Genomic DNA, 23,972 nt, shown 5'->3' on the forward strand with positions numbered 1-23,972 from the left:
TAACAATTGGCTTTAAGGTTCTAAATACCAGCATTTTTGAGCTTATTGTCACCGACTATATAAAAAAAACTACGGATTCGTACTCTAATTATTTGTTAGTTCTACTGTAAAACGCTAACACCCAGAGCTGTAAAAATAGTTATTATAAAAAACACCGGTAACACAGATTATAAAAATAAAATGTCATTGTCAGTTGTTGTCAGTCATTGACATTGTCAAGTCAAAGTTGTCAAAACCTAAATAAAAATAATGTTAATAATATTTTTGTTCAATTTAATAAAAAGAAATCATGTTGCTTAAATGTATATTATTTTGATAAACCTATTGTCGACGACCAAAATCGATAAAAAATATGTCGAGCGGCAAACTAGATGTGATTTGGTCGCCAGTCCACCAAGACAAGTTTATCGTTTGGGGTCAAGACATAACCCTGTATGAGGTGTCTCGTCTTCAGGATATCGAAAAAAAGACTACATGTAATAATCTAAGTATTATTCATTTCAACAATTAATTTTCTTTGGTATATACACACTACCGCTCTTTGTTCCGACTGATTTGGGAATATGAATACACATCAAAATATCTTTTTTTCCTTATCTCTATACTAAAATTTAATATTTTATTGAAATAATTAATCTTATAAAAATGCACTGTGGTAAGTTTTGTTCATGGCTCATATTGTAACAATTCCGTCCAGTCACTCAGCTGTCATCCACCAGAGGCGCAGTAGTGGTGGCTTCGCAGAGTGCCAGTGGAGTGCGCTGCGTGGACGTCAGTGCTGTAGCCGACCACCCAGATCCTCTGCTGGCTCTGGGGCACGCCAGCGGCAAGGTTTCACTTACGAGCCTAAAACAGACTTATGATCCACTTGGATTAGTAGGACAAGAATTTGGTAAGTATGCATTTAATTTATTTTATCACTGTAGAAGACTGCAACCTCAAGCAAGCTGCCATGCTCGACGAGTTATGGCTCTGCTGTCAGAAATTACCTCACCCACAACTCACTTGCTTATAGTCTTGCTTCCAATTGCTGTTGCTTGAAATGAAGTTGTTTGCAAAAGTGAGAGTAGACTCTAGCTTTTGTTGAAGCTAAACTGTTGTTTATGAGACTATAATAATTTTCTTAAATTATTAATTTAAGTCTTGTAACTCAATGTTAATATGGCAGGTTTCAAACCAAAAGTTGTACAGCTTTGATGGCTGCTCATTTGGACTATTATTGTACCTCCTGAAAGGAATGGGCAATATTGGTTATGTTATGGCTAATAACATTTTTCCCTATACACATATCATGCTGAAGATGGGTTATGAAATTTTGTTTGAAGGATCTGTTGAGCTCAGCTTAACTGAAGTCAAGCTCAGCTTAGCATAGCCCATGGCAGAGTCACTGCTACACAACAAACAGACAAACCTAACATTTCAAAAGTGCTTGTAAAGTAAACCTAGTTGAATAAATGAATTCAGATTTTTTCATTCATAGAGAGGATTTAGATTCCCAATAACATATTCTGCAAAGCAATAAAATATAATGCAATTCATTGCATTGAGGCAAAAGAGTTGGTGGGGCTGAGGCGACATTGCCGCTATTGATGTCTTTTCAGTAGATATTGTCTTTGATGATTCAAAGAATATCTTGTGAAGTGTTAGGCCTACTGATGTCATTAAAATAACAGGTATTAATTCACGCAACAGTGCCACGATGCTCTCGTCCTTGCAACTCTGTGGTGTGGAACAGGACAGAGACCAACCTGCTGGCCGCTGGGCTGGAGAAGCACCGCAGTGACAGTTGCATACTGCTGTGGGACGTGCAGACTTGCAGCTCTGATGACTTCACAGGTACTTTATCATTCTTGACTGATTCCCATTTCTCATGTTAGAGTTTTCATGTGCGAATTTTTTTTATAATTTCAATAGAAATATATCAACTTTACTATCAAATATTTTAAGATAACAACAATAACATATTTTATTTGAGATGATTAAAACGCCAAAATGTCTCCACAGAAAGTTCGTCCCCACCGGCGAGCGCGCCGCGGCCCTTGGCGGAGGTGGCCATGGGTGAGACGGCGCACACTCTGTCGTGGTGTAGTTTCGCGCCCTGCACGCTGGTCGCCTCCATGAACCTCAAGCATCTGAAGATATACGACTTGAGAGGTAGATTGGAAAAGACATAATCTTGTAGGCTTCTCCCGTGTACCACAGAATAGTGAAAAGCTGTAAAGAGTCAAGCATCCTTATATTGATACTTATTGACATTCAGACGACTTACACTAACATTTTAACACTTATTTGAACTGCAAAGACGTGAAATGCCCTTCCGGCGTCTGCCAGCCCAGACCTCATCATTGCTTTCCATCAAGCTTGCATGTAGTATTGCAGTGAAGCACAAAAGCAATGCACGTTTGCTGGTGCCTGTGGGTGCAGACATTGGTGTAATGCGGTTGCACGGTTGTGTTGTGCGGCAGAGGGCGGCGCGCGCGCCAGCAGCGCGGTGACCACGCGGCAGTGCTTCGGCGCGAGCGCGGCGCCGCAGGGCTGGCACGTGGCGTCGCGCGGGGACGGCGGCGTGGCCGTGTGGGACGCGCGCGCGCTCGCCCGCCCGCTACTCACGCTGCAGCTGCCGCGCCCGCCGCGCAAGATACAGTGGAGCCCCACCAGGTGAGCGTGCGCGGGGTGGGGCGACGTCCGTGTAACATGTGGCAAAGCAAATGTAAATGCAAATGATACAAGTATAAACTATTAAAGTTAGAAACATGAGCCGGCAGCTTCACTACGACACAGGCGACATAACTGCGTGCGCCCGTTACAGACGCAACCTGCTGATCTCGCTGCAGCGCGACGCCAGCTCGCTGCGGCTGCACGACATCCAGCAGGCGCACGAGTACAAGGCGCAGTCCTCCTTCGACAGCGTGGTAAGTGGCGGCGCGGCCGACCCGCGGGCGGGCGCCGGCGCCGGTGACCGTAGCGTGTGCTCCGCAGGCGTCGGCGACGGCGGCGCTGGAGGACGCGGAGACGGAGCCGGAGGAGGGCTCGGCGGTGGAGCGCGACGTGGCCGTGGGCGAGGCGCCACTGGCGTCGTTCGCCTGCCACCCCGCGCAGCGCGCGCGCCTGCTGACGCTGGCGCAGTCGGGTAAGGCGGCGGCGAAGCGGTGGAGGAGGATGGAGCTGTGTTCAGAGTACAGAGTGTGCCGTGTGTGCCCCGCAGGCGCGCTGAGCGAGCACTCGGTGTGCGAGCGCGTGACGCTGTCGTGGGGCGCGGCGGGCGCGCTGGCGTGGGCGGGCGCGGGCGCGCTGCGCGGCATGCACGCCTCCTTCTACGCGCACGTGCCCGACATCTCACACACGGCGCGCAGGCGCGCCGCCACCGACTACGGGCTCAAGGTTAGTGGAGACATTCGAAGAAAATACGTAATACAAACATACATACAGTAATGTTTTCTATGAGAAATATTACTTATTATTAATTTCAACACAACACGTCTTCACTATTAAGTACCAGACCAAGACAGATGATTTTAGCAAAGGTTTCGTTGTTATTTGACGTTGCTCGTGCGCACGGTTTAATTCTGTCTGCCTATATGAATGAGCTATCACGAATTTAGAATTTTAGAGTCACTGGAATTATAGGTTATATATATATATATATTATAGTGGAATTATAGGAATTAACTAATAGGCAGCGTTTACACACACTCACACACACATTTTCTGCATGTACTTAACAGTGACGTCTTACTGTAAAATCGTCATGAAGTCATAATTTTAAATCCATTAGCCACATCATACATGATACAATAAAAAATAAGTGAACATAGGTATGAATGAGCATCGCAGTTCGTGTTCCAGCCCGACCTGTGGCAGAACGCCGAGCTGGCGGAAGACGAGTCGCTGCGCGCGCTGTGGCACTTCCTGGCGCTCAGCAAGTCGCTCGTGGAGGACGGTCAGTGCACGCTTTATAACTTGTAGTCATTTCTTGCTTGGCTTCATTGAGAATCCTTCGATTGCAGCATTTTAGAGTATTTACGTTGATTTGACTGAAGCGTTTGATAAGATAAACCACGCTGTTTTATAATTTAGGATGAAATTATGTTTTTGGCATCTTTCTTCAAAAGGTAAAGTTTTATGAGATTAACGACCATAGTGTTTTTTGTTTTTTATTTTTTTAATAAACATACTTTCCCATTACACACATCATCATTTAGCCCCAAAGTAGTCGTAGAGCCTGTGTTATGAATAATAAAGCTGATTTCATGATATTAATTAGTTACTCTAATTAATGTAAGATTATTATTATCTGAATCTCCGACATATATTTAAATAAATAGTCAGTAGCTGTTAAAGTAATTTTCTACCTAGATATGCATCACGTCCTGTGTTCCTCAAGGCTCTCATTTAGGACCACATTTCTTCATCTTATTTATTAATGACTCAATAGATAGATAATGTCGTGGAAGTTTTCTTTATACTAATATTCAATCGACTTGAAGATCTAAGCTAAGCTTGCTCAGCAACAGCTCAATGGCAAAGAGGTCGGACTCATCACCGAGGGGTGGTGGTTCGATCCCCGCCCTGTTGAACTAACGGTCGTACCAACTCCTAATACAGTATTTCCCGACTAGTTGCAGGGGAATGGGAACATTGGTCATATATTGTTTTTAAAAGAAATGTACAAAGAAAGCGAGTGTGGGTCTCGGCGCAGGCTGCATCCGCAACAGCCCGTGGAAGCACCCCGGCGTGCGCAGCGTGCTGCGGCCGCCGGGCGAGGGCTACCGCTCGGAGGCGGTGGCGCTGCTGCTGCCCGACCTGCCCAGCCGCAAGGTGACGGTGTACCGCAGCGCCGAGCGCACGCGCGCGCTGCAGCTGTGCGGCTGGGGCTGGGGCTGGGACAACGCGGGCGCGGGCGTGGAGCGCGCCGAGGCCGCCGGCACGCCGTGCCGCGCCGCCGCGCTCGCCGCCTTCCACCTGCGCCTGCGCGCCGCGCTCGACGTGCTGGCGCGCGCGCGCGAGCCGCGCCTGCGCGTGGCGGCGCTGGCGCTGGCGCCGGGCGACGAGCGGCTGTGGCGCGAGGCGCTGGCGGCCGCGGCGCCCGCGCTGCCCGACCCCTACCTGCGCGCGCTGCTGCACTTCCTGGCGGCGGCGCACGCGCCCGAGCCCGACTACGGCGCCGTGCTGGCGGAGGCGGGCGTGCGGCTGGAGGACCGCGTGGCGTTCGCGTGCACGTACCTGGCGGACGCGCCGCTGCACGAGTTCGTGGCGCGCACGGGCGAGGAGCTGCGCGCGCGCGGCTCGCTGGCGGCGCTGCTGCTGACGGGCGTGAGCGCGGACGGCGTGGGCGTGCTGCAGCGCTGGCTGGAGCGCAGCGGCGACGTGCAGTCGGCGGCGCTGGTGGCGGCGCGCTGCTGCCCGCCCGAGCTGCTGCGCGACGCGCGCGTGGCGGCGTGGCTGGCGGAGTACCGCGCGCTGCTGGACGCATGGCGCCTGTGGTGGCCGCGCTGCCTGCTAGACACGTGGCTGGCGGCGGCGGGCGCGGGCGCGGGCGCGGCGGGCGCGGGCGTGGCCTGCACCTACTGCGGCAAGCCGGTGGCGGCGGCCGGCGCGCGCCCGCGCCCCGCCTTCGCGCGCCTGCCGCCGCCCGCCGCCAAGATGAAGGTCCGTACTCGTTCTCTTTGTGTCTACTGCACCAATCCCTTACTTTAGACCATTCTTCAGTACTATCCAATCCATTTACAATTTTATTTTTCAATCCAATATTTTATATCTGTAATCTTGATATGTTTATTTCTTTTGTTAATAGAACTTTGTCTTTTAATTTTATTTTCTGCATACATATATCTTTCCAGTCTGTGTGAACTTTTGATTTTGATTTAATGTTTTTTTGAAACTCCACATCACACATTTCCACCCTCTTCTTGCTGTCTTGTGAACAACAAGTGGAATCAATACTTCAGTTATTTTTTAATTCCTTGTAATGAATGTTATGCTCATCTATTTCTAGTATTGATTGTATCCAACATTCAAGGTCAAACCTTTTGACCTTGAATGTTGCAAGCAGAATTAAAAATTCATAAATGATAATTGGATTTTTTTAATACAATTAATTTAATATCGTGGAACGCTTGGGTATGGTATATTTCTATACACCGTGCTACCGGCCGCGTCTATAATCCGCCGCGACATGTATGTATCCATTACGAGAAACTCTATAGTAATATTAAAAATAAGCTGAAGCACATTCACACGCTATCGAAAAAAAAAAATTGATGAAAAAACTTCAGAACATCCTGTTTCACTCTGTTTGGAAAGAAGAAGTTAATGAACTTTAACCTAGTTTCAGAAATTTTGTTGTTTAATACCTACATACCTACTATTTTTGATACACCTAGTCGGCGGCAGTGTCTTTACTAGGGCTGTTAATAAAATATCGATATATCAAAATATCGACATTATCACTTAATAGCGATAAGTATTCATTACTAATATTTTTATGGACGATATATCGATAGTTCGATATTGAAACGTAGATATCGATACTAGATATTTTTAACAAATTTTAATTTTTTATATCCCTCGCAAATTATTTAAACTAAAACATTATCAAACATACTTTACTTTATTTTTACTTTATTATGTTTTTCATATTTTAGTTTATTTAATTGCATTTTATCGAAAATGTCACCGAAATAAGTAAAACGTAATGTATTCAGATAGTATACACTACTTTACCCTCAGACAAAACTTTAAACATGTTTAATCGTATTAATTTACTTGTCAATTTAGTCACATAAAAAATAGTGAAGTTTAAAAAATACTTATTTGTTAAAAGTTTTCATTTAGCCAAAAAATTTATTTTGAAATTATCGATATATCGAGAATCCAATATTTTAAAAAATAGCAAGCCCTAGTCTTTTGCGGTTTCCTTTTTGATAACGCCGCTCGCCGCAATTGTCGGCAATGTCCAAAAATAGGTACAGGTAAGAAATGTATCTTTCGATCGTTTCTTATAACGCAAGGTGATTGGTTGGGATTGAGTTAATAATTCGATCATTCGGGTCACGGGTCTTTCGTGTTTTGTGTATCGTTACGACCAGCGCCGGACCGAGGTAAATTTTAGAATGGAGCGAGATCCAATTATGGCGCCTTTCGCGCACGTAAATTCATCACATAAATTTCTTTTCGATCTGGTCTTTACCATTTCGGCGCCCCCTAGGATTTGGCGCCTGGAGCGACCGCTCCTTTCGCCGTATGGACGGTCCGGCCCTGGTTACGACTCGACTTAAAGTATGTAGTTACTTGAGTCTTAAACTGAACATCCGTAGGACATGAATCGGAACCCTTTTTTTATTCGTTACAAGTTAGCCATCGACTACAATTTCACCTGACGGTAGTGTAGTAAGTGATTATGTAATCGCGCCGCGTTACTCGCTCACGCACAAGTACTGATCGGGTATCAGAGATTCGATCAATCGCGATCGACACAGGTCTAGTAGGGGTTAACACCCGTAAAGAAAATAAAATTTAATTTAAAGAAATAGGTTAAAGTGAATGACCTCAAAGCTCAAAAGGACCGACGGGCTGCCGATGTGACTGCGGCGAGGAGGTAGGTAGATGTTTGAAAATACAGGATGTGTTAAAATAATCGATTTTTGAAAGTTTATTAGAATTGTAACTCCTTGAATTGTACTTTGTTTTTTTTTTTTTTTAAGACGAATAACGTAGCGCGGTGTATAATTAATTTCTAGTATCAAATTATTATTAAATTCTTATTTCCTTGAAGTTCATTCCACAATATTTTGATTCTGCTTGATTTTGCAATTTTGAATTGAATTATTACATTTTAATTTATATCTATACTTTTACAATTTTTAATTTATTTTTCATTTAGTTTACTGTTTTTCTGTTTTCTGCCACTATTTACCAGTAATTTGAGCCTAAAAATGGAGGCATTGTTTTGTGGGAGTTTTGATAAAGGGTAATTTTAACCGTAAAAGTAATACACCCATTTTTTAAAACTCCCGGACAACTTACCAGGCAGAATACCAGTTGATTGTACTATTTTTTTTTTACTTAAGAAGGAAAAAATCTCTATGGACTCCTGCCTGTCGACAGGGCGTGTCCGACTTGCACGGACTAAAATAACCTCCTCTACTCCAAGGCACGGGACCGCACTGCATTAGTGCATACGAATTTTCTCTCTTCTTTTTCTCATCCTTTTCTCGAACCTCTCTTCCCCTCATTGTTTCTTTTATCATTTGCGCGTATGCGTGCCACTCTTTTTCGCTATTCAGCATATGTGTTATTATTATTTTTTTTTTTGATTGTACTATTACTTGATAGTTTTAGTGTTTTGTGTGTCTTGGTCGGTTGATTTATCTTCGCTGTGCGTTGCAGCAAATCTCGTCGTGCCCCAACTGCCGCAAGCCGCTGCCGCGCTGCGGCGTGTGCTCGCTGCACCTGGGCACGGGCGCCGGCGGGGGCGCGCTGCCCGCCGCGCCGCCCGCGCCCGCGCCCGCCGCCGCCGCGCCCGCGCCCGCCGCCTCCTTCGGCGGCTGGTTCAGCTGGTGCGTGGCGTGCCGGCACGGCGGGCACGCCGCGCATCTGCTGCAGTGGTTCAGGTGCGTACGATCACTAGCTGTGTACTGTGACTGTGTACTTGTTCTAGATAATTTTGTACAATTTGATAGAGTTTGTTGTGGGCTCTTCTCGGACCGAGGCATCCAATGGAAATTATCACCATTAAATCATAATATTAAATGATATTCAAATATTGTTTGAATGAAGAATCCGAATCTGACTCTCACACCTGTAACAGTGAAAGTCAAGAGTCTTGAGTTAACTACATAGCCTATGAGAGTGGGAGCCGACAGTTAATGTGGCCACCTCAGACCAATTATTTTATAGGACCTGCCTCCCTCTCTGCCTCGTTACTTTTCTGTCAAAGTATACGATCAACGATCTAATGCGATTATAAAAACTGTCTCTAGAATCGATGTTAAATAGTTGTAATTCATGTTCGTCGGTTAAAGAGCTCCGTAAAAAATCCTTTTTGTGTAATTGAATTGTGTAAAAAACGGACAAAGACTTCTAGATTAGTATAAGATATATGCAAAATCTAAGCTCGTTTTCCTCAGAAAATGACAGACAATTTTGTTCGTGACTATGAGTGCGATACAGGTCCTTCTATAATTGGTCTGAGGCGCCTCCGCCGGCTTAGACCCGCATGTGGGACCCCCCCGCCGCGCGGGCGAGGACTCAACACGTGGTCAGCCCACAACGTGTACATTTGTGTGCAGCGAGCACTCCGAGTGTCCGGTGAGCTCGTGCAGCTGCCGCTGCGCCGCGCTCGACCCCCCGGACCCCGCGCCGCCGCCGCACCCCTAGCGACACGCCGCGCACCGCTCGCCGTGCCGTCGACGTGCGCTCGCCGTGCGGTGAACTGCGGCCGCACACCGACACACGTATGACATACGAGTTACTAAGGTAACTTCGATTACAAATGGTGCTGTTGTAAATGATGTCTATATATTGTTTAAGCGATATTACAATCAACAAGTGATGTCCGGTAGTCATGTAGTATTTTTATTGATTTTAATTTTAATTATCTTGTAAGCTTGCAAATAGACTTAATTTGCTAGTCTTTTACATTATTACAAATTGTTAAATAAGATACTTTGTATATGACATTTTAAATTACATGAATCCACTAATAAATCTGGTTTTAATTTCGTTGTTGGTATATATATATATATTCAGTTGTGGGCATACACTGATATGTTTGAGTAACGCGCCATTTTATTATATTTATTTATTTATTTAGACAGGCCAACAACATTTATGCACACAAAATAATTTATATAAACGGCCTCCGTGGCGCAGTGGTTTGCGCGGTGGATTTACAAAACGGAGGTCCTGGGTTTGATTCCCGGCTGGGCAGATTGAGATTTTCTTAATTTGTCTAGGTCTGGCTGGTGGGAGGCTTCGGCTGTGGCTAGTTACCACCCTATAGGCAAAGACGTACCGCCAAGCGATTTAGCGTTCCGGTACGATGCCGTGTAGAAACCGAAAGGGGTGTGGATTTTCATCCTCCTCCTAACAAGTTAGCCCGTTTCCATCTTAGGCTGCATCATCACTTACCATCAGGTGAGATTGTAGTCAAGGGCTAACTTGTAAAGAATAAAAAATAAATATAAATAAAATAAAATAGACATACTGGAAATACAGATTTAAAATGTAAACATCAATAACTGGCTTGTACAGTGGACACATGTATGTATGTGATTGTAAATTAAGACATATTTTTTTGACTATGGAAATATTTTTTATAAAATGCAATATTCTTAAATCAGTCAATGTGGGTACTATTTTATAATCAGATTCGTTTTAAGTTAAGTGTGTACCTATTAATTACGGACTTTTTTGCCTTTTCCATGTTTACAAAGTCAATTAGTAATATATTTTTATCATAATTATAATAATAAATGTATAATAGACAACCTGTTTGTTTTTCTTGTCGAAATTCGACAAAATATCCTAATACATAATCCTACTAATATTATAAACGCGAAAATTTGTATGGATGTTTGTTTTTTATAGTTACACTTTGACGCCGCAACTACTGAACAGATATGGCTGAAATTTGGAATGGAAATAATTTTACTCTGGATTTACACATAGGCTACTTTTCATCCCGGAAAAATCCATGGTTCCCGAGGGATTTGTGAAAACGCAGACAAAGTCGCGGGCGTCAGCTAGTAATAATTTATTTTCTGAATTGAGGGTTACAATACTTCTTACTACTCATGTTCATTTAAGTAGCTCATTTCCTTCTCAAAAACGAAATCAGCGAAAAAGCTATAACTAGTAGTAAGCTAACTTACCCCGAAACCTGTGCACGTCACAACATATCTGTAGTTAATTTTTTTTCCTTACCTACTTGTATACTGCATTGAATCAAACGCAGAAACAGCTGGTATGTCTAACAAGGTGAAACAACAGTTTCTTACTCTATACAAAGCTCAGGTTCGTTCGTGCATGGAGCATTGCTCCCATTTATGGATCAAATACTATACATATAATTCTCTACCTATAATGAGTATATCTTCAAGTAAAGAGAATAGGTCTTGTATATAATCAAAGGAGTAGGCACCTTCTAGGCAAACGCGTTCTGCACCATCGTCAATCGTCAGGCATGATAGCAGTCAAGCACTGCTCCGCTCTATTCATACATATAATACTCAAAAATTGTCATGTTACCACTCCACAGCGGGGGTAAACAAGCATTTGAGCCTCTAAGGGCTAAATTAATTTTGTTTTTTAATTACCGTAAATCATGGGCTAAAATTATTATTAACACGGTTTTTACTTAGCGGCCCTACCTCGTATAACATATACTAAATGGGTTTTTTTAGCCCCTCGTATAACAATATACTATTGCATTAGAGGGTTCTAAATATGATAAAAAGTGTGCTTCAGCTCCGACGCACGAATGGAGTTTACTCTCTCAGATCGACTGTCTAATCAGGTGTATGTTGCCCCGCACCATACACCATGTAGGTACGTCTCAATACTTACGCATGAAAGGTGAAAGGTGCGTAACCGAGGAGCCGCGGGGTGCGCGCCCGCCAACAGCGTGCACATGCGTGCGGGCGAGCTAGGGCAATTTGTCCCGCTGTTGGCGGCAGCGCACGATGAAAGGTGCGCAGAATAGGTTGCGCACAAAAATGTAACGCTGTCATTCATTAATCGAATCTTACTGACCATATTTTTTCATACTATATATGAAAAATCGATTAAAAAAATCTTAAGGCGTAAACTCCAATAAACTTCAAAAAAGCGATCGCAAATAAAAATGCTGGTATATTTCCAAATATATATATAATATATACATTTATTAAATAATTATTTCATCTGTATTCCAATTTAACAATAAAACTCTCAAAGATACAACATTGTTTAAATCTGTTTATCGTACAAGGATCGCATCCCTCGGCGTACGCCGCGGCCGCCGGCTGCCGCCGAGCGTCGGCCGCGTCGACTCGGTCGACGGCCGACAGTACACTAGACAATCGACCCTCCTTCTGTATGAGATTGACATCGACTTCAGATACTGAATACGCTACCAGCAGGTAAAAAACTCAAATATATAGACATAGTTAAAACATTTATACAACTGTCGATGTTCAATGTCACCGTGAAGGAGAGCAGGCGCAGCCGGCGGCCGCGGCATGTATACTACACGGACAGACAGACAGTCTTCATACAAAAATATATCAATTTGACGCTCGCGCCGAGTGTACACTGATTGTGATGGAACTTTACAATAACCTATCTATTGGTAAATTTTATTACATAAACATTTCCATATATATTAAATATAAATAAATATCTGTACATCTGCATAAATAACACTACACGAGACCGAGGCGAAGATACCGCGCGGTACGTCATCACAATAGTGACGTCACTCGGACGCACGCGTGCGCTGCGCTCGTGGCGCCGGTGCGTCAACATCCTCACCGGCAAGAGCTAAAGGTCTGTAACGGGCCAATTGCCCCTTAATAGTGATTAAAACTATTTCAACTCGTCTGGCAACCGTAAACGCTAGGTTGCTTCGTCGATAATAGTTATAATAACTTTACATAATATCTACTAATTAAGTTACAGAGTTACCTACATATAAAATACCACAATCATGATCGATAGACATTAAGACATTTTGAATGTCAATTATTCGTCTAGGACTGGGATCTATAGACTTGCATTAAATATAAAACATTTCAGAGATAGTAAGTACCACATTCGACATAAATGTTTCGAGTATTCTCAATTATGGAAACATCAAAAATAGACAAAGATAGTATCTACAGAAAAATTATTTATTGAAAATACATTTCGATGATCCGGCCTCTGTCGGATGAAGTACTAAACGCCACACTACGAGTGTAAGCTGGCATTGTCTACCTAAAGTCGGAGTCGACTTGACGCACCGCCACGAGCGCGGCGCCACTGCAGCAACACCGATAAAATATAATCTACATTCCCAACGAACATTTACTATCTGAGACGTTAAACATTAATCGTAGGTTATCAAATACACTATCTGGAAAACGGCCATTAGTTTATATATTAATCGTAATTAGAATAGGAAATATTCATTTTTGTTTAGATCGACTAAAATCGTTTCACTGAACACCTAGTGATCTATCTCTACAGACAGACTGGACGGGGCCGACATTCGTTATGACATACAAATAGCTATATATCCAAAAATACTATAATAATAGAAAAACTACTCATTTGTTTTGAGTCCTCGTCTCATGATCATATATATGCATCTAGACTTTTAGACTTACAAATTATGTCTGTTTAGAAGCAGAAGCCTCTGTTTTATAAAAGGGACATTTTTACAACATTTGCTATCTAAGGTCCGTTTAAAATGTTATTTATTGAACGAACACAATTGTCTAACAAATTTCTTATATATTAAGATCTAGATGTCCTAGTAAGATTAAAAAGGTAGTACAGTATGTTTGAGTGTAATAAAGAATGCGGGCCCCCGCGGCGACGTCAGTGCGCGTCCAGACACTAAGAGCTGACGAGCGAAGGCGCGACACAAGCGGGCTGCTGCTTCACTCGTCGCAGTATACGCAAACGGCGCCGTAACAATACATATAATTTTCGGCTAAACATCTTTTTATCTCAAAAAACGACTATCAACACCAATTTGAATAAGTTAAAACGAAACGGAGATCCGCAGACCGCAGCTCTCCTACATACAAAAATAACAATATCGACTGCGACACGGTCGCACAACAAATACACAATATACAAATCACGATAGACAAAAGTTTCACATGTGAAGTCTTTGGTATACACAAAGATACGCGACGCGTCCGCGCGGAATGTGCGTGCGACGCGCCGGCGACGCGACCGCTGCGCGACGGCGGCGATACGCTTCTGAGTCATACTTAAAAGCATATCCAAATATATAATAAGAATAATAATAACATCATTTTGTACACTTACAATTTTACTACGTTTTAAAGCTTTCAAATTAAGATTTGTCTTAATTTCACCATCTCCCCGCGAGACGGACTCGTCGAACACTGCACTCGTCCTGCGGAATGTGCGCTCACTTGCCCTCGTCCTGCTCCATGGGCTCCTCGCACGCCGCGCGCCGCAGCGCCAGCGGCTGCGCCTGCGGCGGCGCCACCGACAGCGACGCCATGGCGGCGGCCGTGTCGGCGGCGTCGCGGTCGCTCTGCAGGCGCGCCGCCGCGCCGCCCGCCTCCAGCGCCGACAGCCCCACGAGCGCGGCGAAGCGGCGCACGCCGGGCCAGTGCGGCGCCTGCGCGGCGATGGCGGCGCGCAGCGCGGCCTGCGCGTGCGGCGCGGGCGCGCGCGCCAGCTCGGCCAGCGCCAGGCCGGGCGGGCGCTCGCCCAGCAGCGCGCGCACGCACTCCTGCGCGCAGTCGCACACGGCGGCCAGGTCGTAGCCGCCCTCCAGCGCCAGCACCACGCGCCCGCCCGCCAGCGCCTGCAGCTCGCGCGTCATGTGCGCGAAGCACGCGGCCGACACGCGGTAGCCGCCCAGCGGCGCGGGGTGGCCGGCGGCGGCGTCGAAGCCGCACGACACGAGCACGATCTCGGGGTCGAACTCGGCGGCGATGGGCATCACGACGCAGCGGAAGGCGGCCAGGTACTCGGCGTCGCCCAGCGGCGGCGCGCCGGGCCACGCCACGTTGACGCTGTAGCCGAGCCCGGCGCCCGCGCCGCACTCGCTGGCGGCGCCGGTGCCGGGGAAGAAGTTGCCGTGGTCGTGCCGGTGCAGGCTGACGTACAGCACGCGCGGGTCCTCGTAGAAGATCTGCTGCGTGCCGTTGCCGTGGTGCACGTCCCAGTCCACGATGAGGATGCGGCGCAGGCCCAGGCGCGTCTGCAGCGCGCGCGCCGCCACCGCCACGTTGTTGAAGAAGCAGAAGCCCATGGCCTGGCCGGGCTCGGCGTGGTGGCCGGGCGGGCGCACCACGGCGAACCCGTTGCGCAGCTCGCCGCGCGCCGTGCGCAGCGCCAGGTCCAGCAGCGCGCCGGCGGCCAGGCGCGCGGCGGCCGGCGTGTGCGCGTCGCTGAAGGCCGTGTCGGCGTCCACGCCCAGCCCGCCGCACGCCAGCCGCACGAGCCGCACGCGCGCGTCGCCGCCCGGCGCCGGCCGGCCCGCCCACGCCGCCACGTGCGCCTCCGTGTGCACGCTCTGCAGCTCCTCCAGCGTGGCCTTGCGCGCGCGCGTGCGCTCCGTGCGCGCCGCCAGCCCCGTCTCGCACAGGCGCGCCCACACCGACTGCAGCCGCCCGCCGTGCTCCGGGTGCGTGGGCGCGTGGGCGCCGCACTGGCACCTGCCGCGGAGAGCGAACGTTACACGAGCGGTACAGTGACGAGTTCCCCTCGGATGCGGAGATGCTCGGAAACAGCTGTCTTTAGCTCCAGAAAAAACTGAAGCTATAGTATTTAGTGGGAGAAGAAAGCTAGACCCCATAACATTTGTAGTTCAGGATGCCTTAATCACACCAAAAGATTACATCAGATATCTGGGATTCTGGCTGGATAAGAACCTGAACTATAAAAAGCACATAGAGGAGGTAGCAAAAAAGGTGCAGAATATGACGGAGGCACTATATCGATTAATGCCAACTAAGGGTGGTCCGAGAGCAAGCAAGAGAAGGATTTTTTTTTATTCTTTACAAGTTAGCCCTTGACTACAATTGTTAATGCGCAACACCGAACACAATAACGTCAATGTCATCTGTCTATCAAGTGCAAGTCAACTCACCTGATGATAAGTGATGATGCATTCTAAGATGGAAGCGGGCTAACTTGTTAGGAGGAGGATGAAAATCCACACCCCTTTTGGTTTCTACACGGCATCGCTACAGGGTGCTGGCATCGGTCGCCCACTCAGTCATTCTTTACGGGGCGCCAATTTTCGATAGAGCGATGAGGGTAGAGCTATACCGGAAAAAGTTAGAAGCCGTACAGCGACGTTTAGCCATTGGTATCTGTGGAGCATACCGAACAATCTCCACAGATGCAGTTTTCGTTATTGCAGGGCTTGTTCCCATAGATAAAATGGTCAGAGAACGCGCCCAACTTTTTTCAAAAAAAGAGCTAAAGCTAACAGAAAAGCGGGAAGAATATCTTACAGAGTGGGAAAAAAAATGGAAAGAAGTAGGAAAAGGAGCATGGACGAGGGAATTAATAACTGATCTCAAACGCTGGTTTAACAGAAAACACGGAGAGGTGGATCGCTGGCTCACGCAGGCGCTTAGTGGTCACGGGGTGTTCAACACTTATCTATTCGTAATTGGGAAAACCCCAACAGACAAGTGCTACTTTTGCGGAGAGGAAGACACCCCAAGACATGCCATTTTTGAGTGTCCGGCTTGCGCGAATCTGAGATTGGTGGCACAGGGAACGCACAGCGCTCTCAAAATTTAATAACACGTATGCTGAATAGCGAAAAAGAGTGGCACGCATACGCGCAAATGATAAAAGAAACAATGACGAGAAGAGAGGTTCGATAAAAGGATGAGAAAAAGAAGAGAGAAAATTCGTAAGAGGGGGGCATGAAGTAATGCAGTGCGGTCCCGTGCCACCCTTGAAGTAGAGGAGGTTATTTTAGTCCGTGCAACTCGGACACGCCCTGTCGACAGGCAGGAGTCCATAGAGATTTTTTCCTTCTCAAGTAAAAAAAAAACAGTGACGAGTGTGAGTGTAAGAGGGCGAGTGTCCTGGGGCTTACCCGTGTTTGAGCATGAGCGCGTCGTAGGCGAGGCCGGTGGAGGGCGCGCGCGCGCCCACGAGCGGCGAGGACAGCGCGCGCGCCAGCGGCAACGCGCCGGGCGCATCGGGCGCGTCGGGCTCGTCGGGCGCGGGCGCGGGCGCGCGGCGCGCCGTCAGGTCGATGACCTCGGGCTCCTCCTCGCGCAGCTGCTGCGCCGCGTCGTGCGCGCGCGTCAGCACCGTCTTGCGGATCTGGTCGCGCAGGTAGTGGTGCGCGGACGGCGGCTGCAGCGCGGGGTCGCCCAGCGGCAGCGGCGCCGAGTGCGTGCGGCCCAGCGGCCGCTTGGCCAGCCGCGCGCCCAGCGCCGCGCCGCAGTACGCCTCCGCCTCCGACACCACCGGCAGCGCCACCGTCGCCTGCGCGCACACACACCGTCACACACTGTGTGAACACTGATACATTTCTGTTACCGACTATTGCACAAATGTTTACACAACTGTGCAATTTACAGACCGAAAGATTGTTTTCATTACAGTTAATAAAGTATTCTTTATATATTTTATTAAAATTATTGCATGTTTTGTAAAAATAAATATCTATTTTTAAATAAATTCCTTTACACACCCTTGACTTAAGAAGTAGGTTGTAAATGCTTTACGAAAAGGGTAATCGGGCGACTTTCAAATAGCGTGCGTGCTGCCATCTACAGGCGTAGTGAAATGGTGTTTGTTATTTTAAAAACTACTAGTAGATGGCGTTTATAGAGAACTTTGAAACCCCTCTTTGCATTCATCATTCTGTTGCAATATCGTTATGCCTGAGGCTCATAGATGGCGCTTTGTTTTTTATTTTAAAAAAAGTTTTACTTCAGTCGTGTGGTCTAAAGCACACTCGTCTTTTTTATATTAAATTCCAGATGAAAGCTAAATTAGGGCACGGTTGTCGTGTGTATTATCTATGATTGTCGTTGCAATTATAAGTTCGGCCCTCACCGGCGGCGCGGGCGGCGCGTGGCGCGGCGCGGCGTGCGGGCGGCCCAGCGAGATGTTGGGCAGCGAGGGCGACGAGAAGAGCAGCTCGGGCGCGCGCCCTCCCTCCTCCTCCTCGCGGATGGGCGCCGCCACCGCGCCCGGCGGCGAGTTGCGCGGCGAGCCGCCCTCGCAGTCTGCGCACACAACACGAACGTGCAGTATACCGGCTACGAGAGCTCGTAGACATAATACCCTTAATACAGTACTGGCGAAGTTGATTGAAGTGTTGATCTCCACTTCAAGCAACCACGCCTTGCTCAACTTTCGATTGTCGTTGCTTTTGCGAGTCAAAGGACTAGAAGCCATTCGAGGTTAGAACGTGAAACGCCTCGCTACATTGCTCGGCTCATTTGGGAACTTCGTCGAAGTGTCGAAGCGAGCAGTGTATTTGAGGCTCTGTCATCAATAACCACTGTATGGGGCCGGACTCAGATCATAGAGGTCTATAGAATTCGATCTTCTGAGGTTTAACTTTTGTTATACCCTCACCTAACACAAATTTTAGCCTATTTGAAAAAATATGATATTTGAATAATAATGACAAAAATATGTTTTGTTAAAGAAAGAGGTTAATGTGATTTTTTTTTCAACTTATTTATTTGTAATGTCAGATTTGTGTCAAACCGGTGTGTCCAATTTTTTAGTTTCCAACAAGAGGAAATACATCTCTTTTGTTGCATTGAGACGACACAGGTGTAACTGGGACAACTCTGACGCCATTGGTCGACATTTGTGTAGAAGTCGGTGTCGGCAGGTGGGGCCACGGGTGCGGGTACTCACTGCGATGCTTGATGCGCGTCTTGAGCGGGCGGCGCGCGAGTGGCGAGGCGCGGCGCTCGATGACGCGCGCCTTGAGCCGCACCTTCAGCATATTGGGCTCCGACGCTGCCGCGCACACACACATGCATTACACTAGCTACTACACACGCACACAGACATTACGCTATCGATGCGCACATTTTTTTTCTGCTATTGTATTTTTAGCGCACACTTGTTAATTTAACGTACGTTATTCTTATTATATTATGGGCAGATTATTTGTTTAAGGCAAACGAAAATACACATTCATCATGCTTCCTCGTATCCTTTCAGATAATTTATGTATATAATGAAATGTAAAAATTATTTTGAATTAAAAAATAATCTTTTTTACGAGTCACTCGAAAACGTTGTTGTAATATTACTTTATATTAATGGGTTAGATCAATCAGGATAAAGAAAAGATGCAACAGTTTGAACTTTGTCGAAATCCAATACTTTTACTAACTTTTTTAATTTTATACATCTATTTTATTTGACTATCTTGTAGGCCTAATTTAGATGAGTTAACGACAAATCTCATGACGACAAAAAGACTCTGTCGGCCAACAGAATATTTGCTCTCGAGATATCTTCGATCCGTCTCTATTGGTCGACAGTCTTTTTGACTTCACGAAATGTATCGTCGACTATTGGCTAGGCTAACTGATAGATCATCTGCTAAGTTCGTCAATTATTACTACGTCTTCCTAACTAGTTAGTTGCATCAATTCCTTCCCCAGTACGCCTAAGATGTGCACAACGAAATATATCGTGAAGACAAATTTTACCATTAACGACAAATTGAAAATATAGCTATAACGATATTTTCGATTTGGCCTATTGCTCAGCAATGTTTTCATCTTCACAAGGTATCTCGTGGCGCGCATGTTAGGCCCACTGATAGCATAGTTAGTCCACTCAAAGACAACACGGTGGAGTAGTGGTGTGAATCAGACGGGCCACGTACCGGTCTTGCGCAGCGGGAAGTCGCTGGGCGCGGGCGGCGGCGGCGCGTTGAGCGTGAGCGGCAGCGGCGCCGTGAGCCGGTAGGGGTGCGCCGTGGCCGTGGCGCCCGCCGACGTGATGGACTCGCCCGACGACGACTTCACGATGCCCCTGCGGATACAACGATATAAGCCTTATACTCATAATAACATATTATTTACGAAATGGACTTTTAAAGTCACTTTCGTTACGTAATTCACTTGGGGAGTAGTTGGTGAATGCGTTACAAAAAGTGTAATCGGGCGAGGCGGGCGGACGGTCTGTGCGAATTTTTTTTATTCTAAATAGTTTACTATCAAGCCAAGAAAGCACTGATGAGATCTAGGTTAGAGCGCGTTTGCCTAGAAGATGCCTATTCACTGTTGCCTTGACCGTACAAATAGTAAGTGTTAGAAAACACAGAAGCCAGAAGGGCTTTCCACGTAAGAATCGTGCTACCATCTACAGGCATAGAGAAACCACCAACAGATGGCGTTCTTAAAGAACTTTGATACAATTCCTATTGGTGCACATCAAGAACCTGTTGCGATGCAGTCATGCGTGAGGCTCATACTCGTAGATGGCATTTTATTTTTTAAAAAAGTTTTACTTTATTTGTGTAATCTAACGGACACTTGTTTTATTCTGCTGACTTGACTTGACTTTATTTAAAAAATATAAAATCTTCTGATCGAAGCTGGGAATCAAACACAGCACCTCTCTGTTGAGAACCACGACACTATAACAACTGCGCCAGAGACTTGTCGAAAAAAGGATTGAAAGGGTCGAAAATGGATTTAAAGAGCAAAACACGATTATTGAATGGACTTCAGGTCAGAATTTCCACTATGAATGTTACCAATAAACCCTTGCGTGGCAGAGAATAACCTTGAATAAAGTCCCGGACTTGTGACGGATGTAGGGTTAAAGACGTCTTTTAAAAATAGTTAACACTCCCTTTCTCAACTCGGGTCATTCTCCCCGCCTATCCCAATGTAATCCCTGAAAAATTATTCAACAAAAGGTGTGGATGGATCGAATGTCACGTCAAGAATGAGCTAGTCCGCCCAAGCGGTCTCCCACTACTCCCCACCTAATTCACGGAACACTTCGTACTATCTCGAATGACTCACACTCATGAGTCCACAGGTAGTTGAAAATTACAACTGTGGATAATTTACACAATGGGACCTTAACACTCACCAATTTCTGTAGGGTGAATTATTTATTGTTCCATTGGCATTTGCTGCCGCTTGTTTTTTCTTCAGGAATTCCTGGAAATTTAATAAAATCCTTTGTTAATTCTCTAATTTTTTTTTTATATCTTCACTATCTATTTTACGGGCAAAACCCCCCCCCCTAAATATCTCATTCAGTTTACATATTTTGCAATAACAATTATTATCTAAAACATATCTCTCCAAGAAAAAAAAGCAAAAAATGTATTTTATCATATGTATGCTTAAGCTTTTTTACGTCGCCAATAGAGATAACTTAAATTAATAATACCTACATATTGTCTACGAGCTATGTTAGGAGTATCTCTGCGTGATCGAATCAGAAATGAGGAGATCCGCAGAAGAACCAAAGTCACCGACATAGCTCAACGAGTTGCGAAGCTGAAGTGGCAATGGGCGGGGCACATAGTGCGAAGAGCCGATGGACGTTGGGGTCCCAAAGTGCTGGAATGGCGACCCCGCACTAGTAAGCGCAGTGTTGGCCGACCCCCCACCAGGTGGACTGACGACATCAAGCGAGTCGCAAAGATTCGCTGGATGCAGGTGGCTCAGTATCGTGATGTTTGGAAGTCCCTACAAAAGGCCTATGTCCTGCAGTGGACGTCCATCGGCTGATATGATGATGATGATGATGATTGTCTACAATTTCGAGTTGTGTGTTCAGGAAGTGTAAACATTATATATAGGTACATAATTATACAATGTAAGTAAACGCACGTGTGTGTTCTCGGTGGAGTAGCTAAAAGCTTACTTTGCGCAACAAAGGGCACGTGACGTAATGTGTACAGTATAAAGTATGAAAGGCTTCACCTGCAGCTTCTGCTTGACTTGTGTGGAGGCGTTGGCGCTGGGCTCCAGCTTGTCTTTCTTGCGCAGCAGCTCGACGCGGTCGCGCTCGTGCCGCTCGCGGGCCTCGCGCGCCTCGCGGGCCTCGCGCGCCTCCCGCAGCGCGGCCTCCTCCATCGCCTTCTGTTGCTCCCATAGCTGCAAGTCAAACAAACTGCGAATTAAGAGCTGAAATGTGCTTTTAAATACCCATTATTTTGCAATAGCTTTAAATTGAACAAGATCACAACTGAGCCGTGGTCTAGCCTACTGGGGACACCACGTCAAAAAAACACACTACCTCATAGATGGCGTGGAAATGTGCATATTATGACCGTTACAACTTTTTGAATCGTTGTTTCTCAAAAACGGAGGCTCGTATATAATAAATAAATTACGCATTTTTTGTAGATAATTTTATGGTCTAAAATCTTGGTATATTTATGATTAAGGTTTCCGTTATCCTGAAAATCGCGAAAAACTCATTTTTTTGACCTTTGACCTAAAATATTTTTTTTATAGGGGAAATATGGGGAACTTTTAAATTTTATTTTTAATCATATTTTAAACAATCTTACTGGTTTTCAGCTTGGTGGGAATTTATGTAACTTCGAACTAAATGTTTAACTTTACACTTTACAAAACTTGCAGAAGTATAAATAGAAAAGTGTGAAATAGGGGTTGATATTTTATATCGATTTTCACGCGGACGAAGTCGCGGGCGTCCGCTAGTAATTAGTATTTATATATTTAGATCTCGCTATGTTAATTAAGAGATAATTACACACTTTATCTGCAGTAACGCACGTAAAAACAATTTGGCACTTGTACAATTTCACTAGATGCATGAGAGAAAATTTCTAAAATAAAATGGGGAAATATTTTATTAAGAGATTCAATCGTAACACTACAAATATATTTGTTTAACTGAAATTGAGCGAACTTTAGACAAGTTCTGTCATATTCAACAATATTTCCCTTTCTTTTAACTAAGTCTGTAGTAGTAGAATATATTATAGTGGGTATTTGAACCCAGGACCATCGAAATTTTGACTCATTTACCTGAACCGTTGAGCTATTGGGGCTTATTGTTGTCATATTAAAGACAAGCTGGCATTTTATTCAGAACCTGCATCCAAAAATACAAAAACTTTTTTCAAATTATTGTAAACTGTAAAGTAATTAATTAATGGAGATAAGTAAGTTGTAAACTTAAAATTAAAAAGCTAAAAGCTAAGGAACTCTAAACATCGACATTATTAGTCATGTAATAGATAATTTGTACAAGTTATCGGGTTATCGATCCATCAATATATCAGTGTTGTAATTATGATGTCAGTGATCGTTATCTATTGAGATAATTTTGACATTCGATTATCGACTAGCGACTTACGTTGACAGTTTGTCGTTGTGCGTCACTAGCAGACTAGTGTTGCGAGCTTAATCTAAATTTATGTTAATCGATTTTTTTTTTATGTAAATGATCGACAACGCAAGCGTGTGCTTTCTACTCTACCACAGAACTCTCTTTCTTTTAATTTGGCGATCGTCAGTTATCATCAGCTGGGTTTTTCGGTAACTAGGTAATTTATGCTAAATTTTTAACAAACGACATTTATTTTTCAGCCGAGGAGGGAGGCCTGGCCCTGCAGTGGGCAAAAAAGTAAGAATTTTATTTAGTGAACTAGGATCGCATCCCACCCGATGTGTCACACATACCGACGGGGTGAAACTGGATTGGAATGATACAAATTTTGGACAGTGTCCACGCGCCGCGCATACCTCCGATGTTTACGGATATCGGGGAGAAAGCGTGACTCAGGCGATAACCAGCAAGTATATGTAATAACAATTGACGAAACAAGCACTGCAGACAGCTTACGTAATTCGGATAAACCTAAATCACCGACAAGTGACTTGATATCTATTGAGCCTCTATAATATAGTGGATAAGACCTCTGTCTTCCTATCAAAGAGTTAATCATAATAATAAAAAAAACTTAAAATACACATAACTGAAAAGTTGGACGTGCATGTCCCGGACCGGATTCGAACCTACCTATCCGAATCCGGTCCGGGACATGCACGTCCAACTTTTCAGTTATGTGCATTTTAAGTTTTTTTTATTATTATGATTAACTCTTTGATAGCCACACACACTACAATTTAATTGTCAAACATAGCTCGTTTATAGATGATTAGTAGCGGAAGCCGGACGCCATGGACGCACGTCGATGGTTTATGTTATCTTCTTAATTGGGCCCAGAGACAAAAATAGTACATATCCTATCAAAAAAATGTGTAAAAGGAAGCCAAATC

The 23,972-nt window shown here is 45.4% G+C and overlaps 2 protein-coding genes across 17 annotated transcripts in view; one reads left to right on the forward strand and one right to left on the reverse strand.

Annotated features, from left to right (window-relative positions):
* Positions 1–193: 193 nt before the first annotated feature.
* Positions 194–10,490, forward strand: LOC112046473 (GATOR complex protein MIOS). Of its 2 annotated transcripts, XM_052885287.1 has the most exons (12): positions 194–476; positions 698–892; positions 1,693–1,836; positions 2,005–2,154; positions 2,466–2,658; positions 2,810–2,912; positions 2,980–3,130; positions 3,206–3,381; positions 3,847–3,940; positions 4,700–5,649; positions 8,389–8,612; positions 9,291–10,490. In XM_052885287.1, exons 1-12 carry the CDS (start codon positions 353–355, stop codon positions 9,376–9,378), a joined length of 2,592 nt encoding a protein of 863 aa, XP_052741247.1. In that variant the 5' UTR covers positions 194–352; the 3' UTR covers positions 9,379–10,490. The 2 variants fall into 2 exon arrangements, with proteins under 2 accessions (XP_052741247.1, XP_052741248.1); XM_052885288.1 differs by lacking the exon at positions 194–476 and having other exon boundaries at positions 755–892; positions 1,674–1,836.
* A 1,364-nt stretch (positions 10,491–11,854) lies between these two features.
* The window catches only part of LOC112046464 (histone deacetylase 4), a 90,708-nt gene continuing 78,590 nt past the window's right edge, over positions 11,855–23,972 (reverse strand). For 14 of the 15 annotated variants that reach the window (XM_052885284.1, XM_052885280.1, XM_052885275.1 and 11 more), the window contains 7 exons: positions 21,639–21,812; positions 20,794–20,864; positions 19,574–19,722; positions 18,586–18,690; positions 17,767–17,939; positions 16,793–17,190; positions 11,855–15,389 (listed from right to left, as the gene is read on the reverse strand). In XM_052885284.1, coding sequence (XP_052741244.1) covers positions 14,129–15,389; positions 16,793–17,190; positions 17,767–17,939; positions 18,586–18,690; positions 19,574–19,722; positions 20,794–20,864; positions 21,639–21,812 — 2,331 coding nt within the window. In that variant the 3' untranslated portion in view covers positions 11,855–14,128. The remainder of the gene's footprint in view (positions 15,390–16,792; positions 17,191–17,766; positions 17,940–18,585; positions 18,691–19,573; positions 19,723–20,793; positions 20,865–21,638; positions 21,813–23,972) is intronic. The other variant, XM_052885283.1, reaches the window with a different exon arrangement.

This window comes from Bicyclus anynana, chromosome 14 (genome assembly GCF_947172395.1).
Source record: "Bicyclus anynana chromosome 14, ilBicAnyn1.1, whole genome shotgun sequence".
In the NCBI taxonomy this organism is placed as follows: domain Eukaryota; kingdom Metazoa; phylum Arthropoda; class Insecta; order Lepidoptera; family Nymphalidae; genus Bicyclus; species Bicyclus anynana.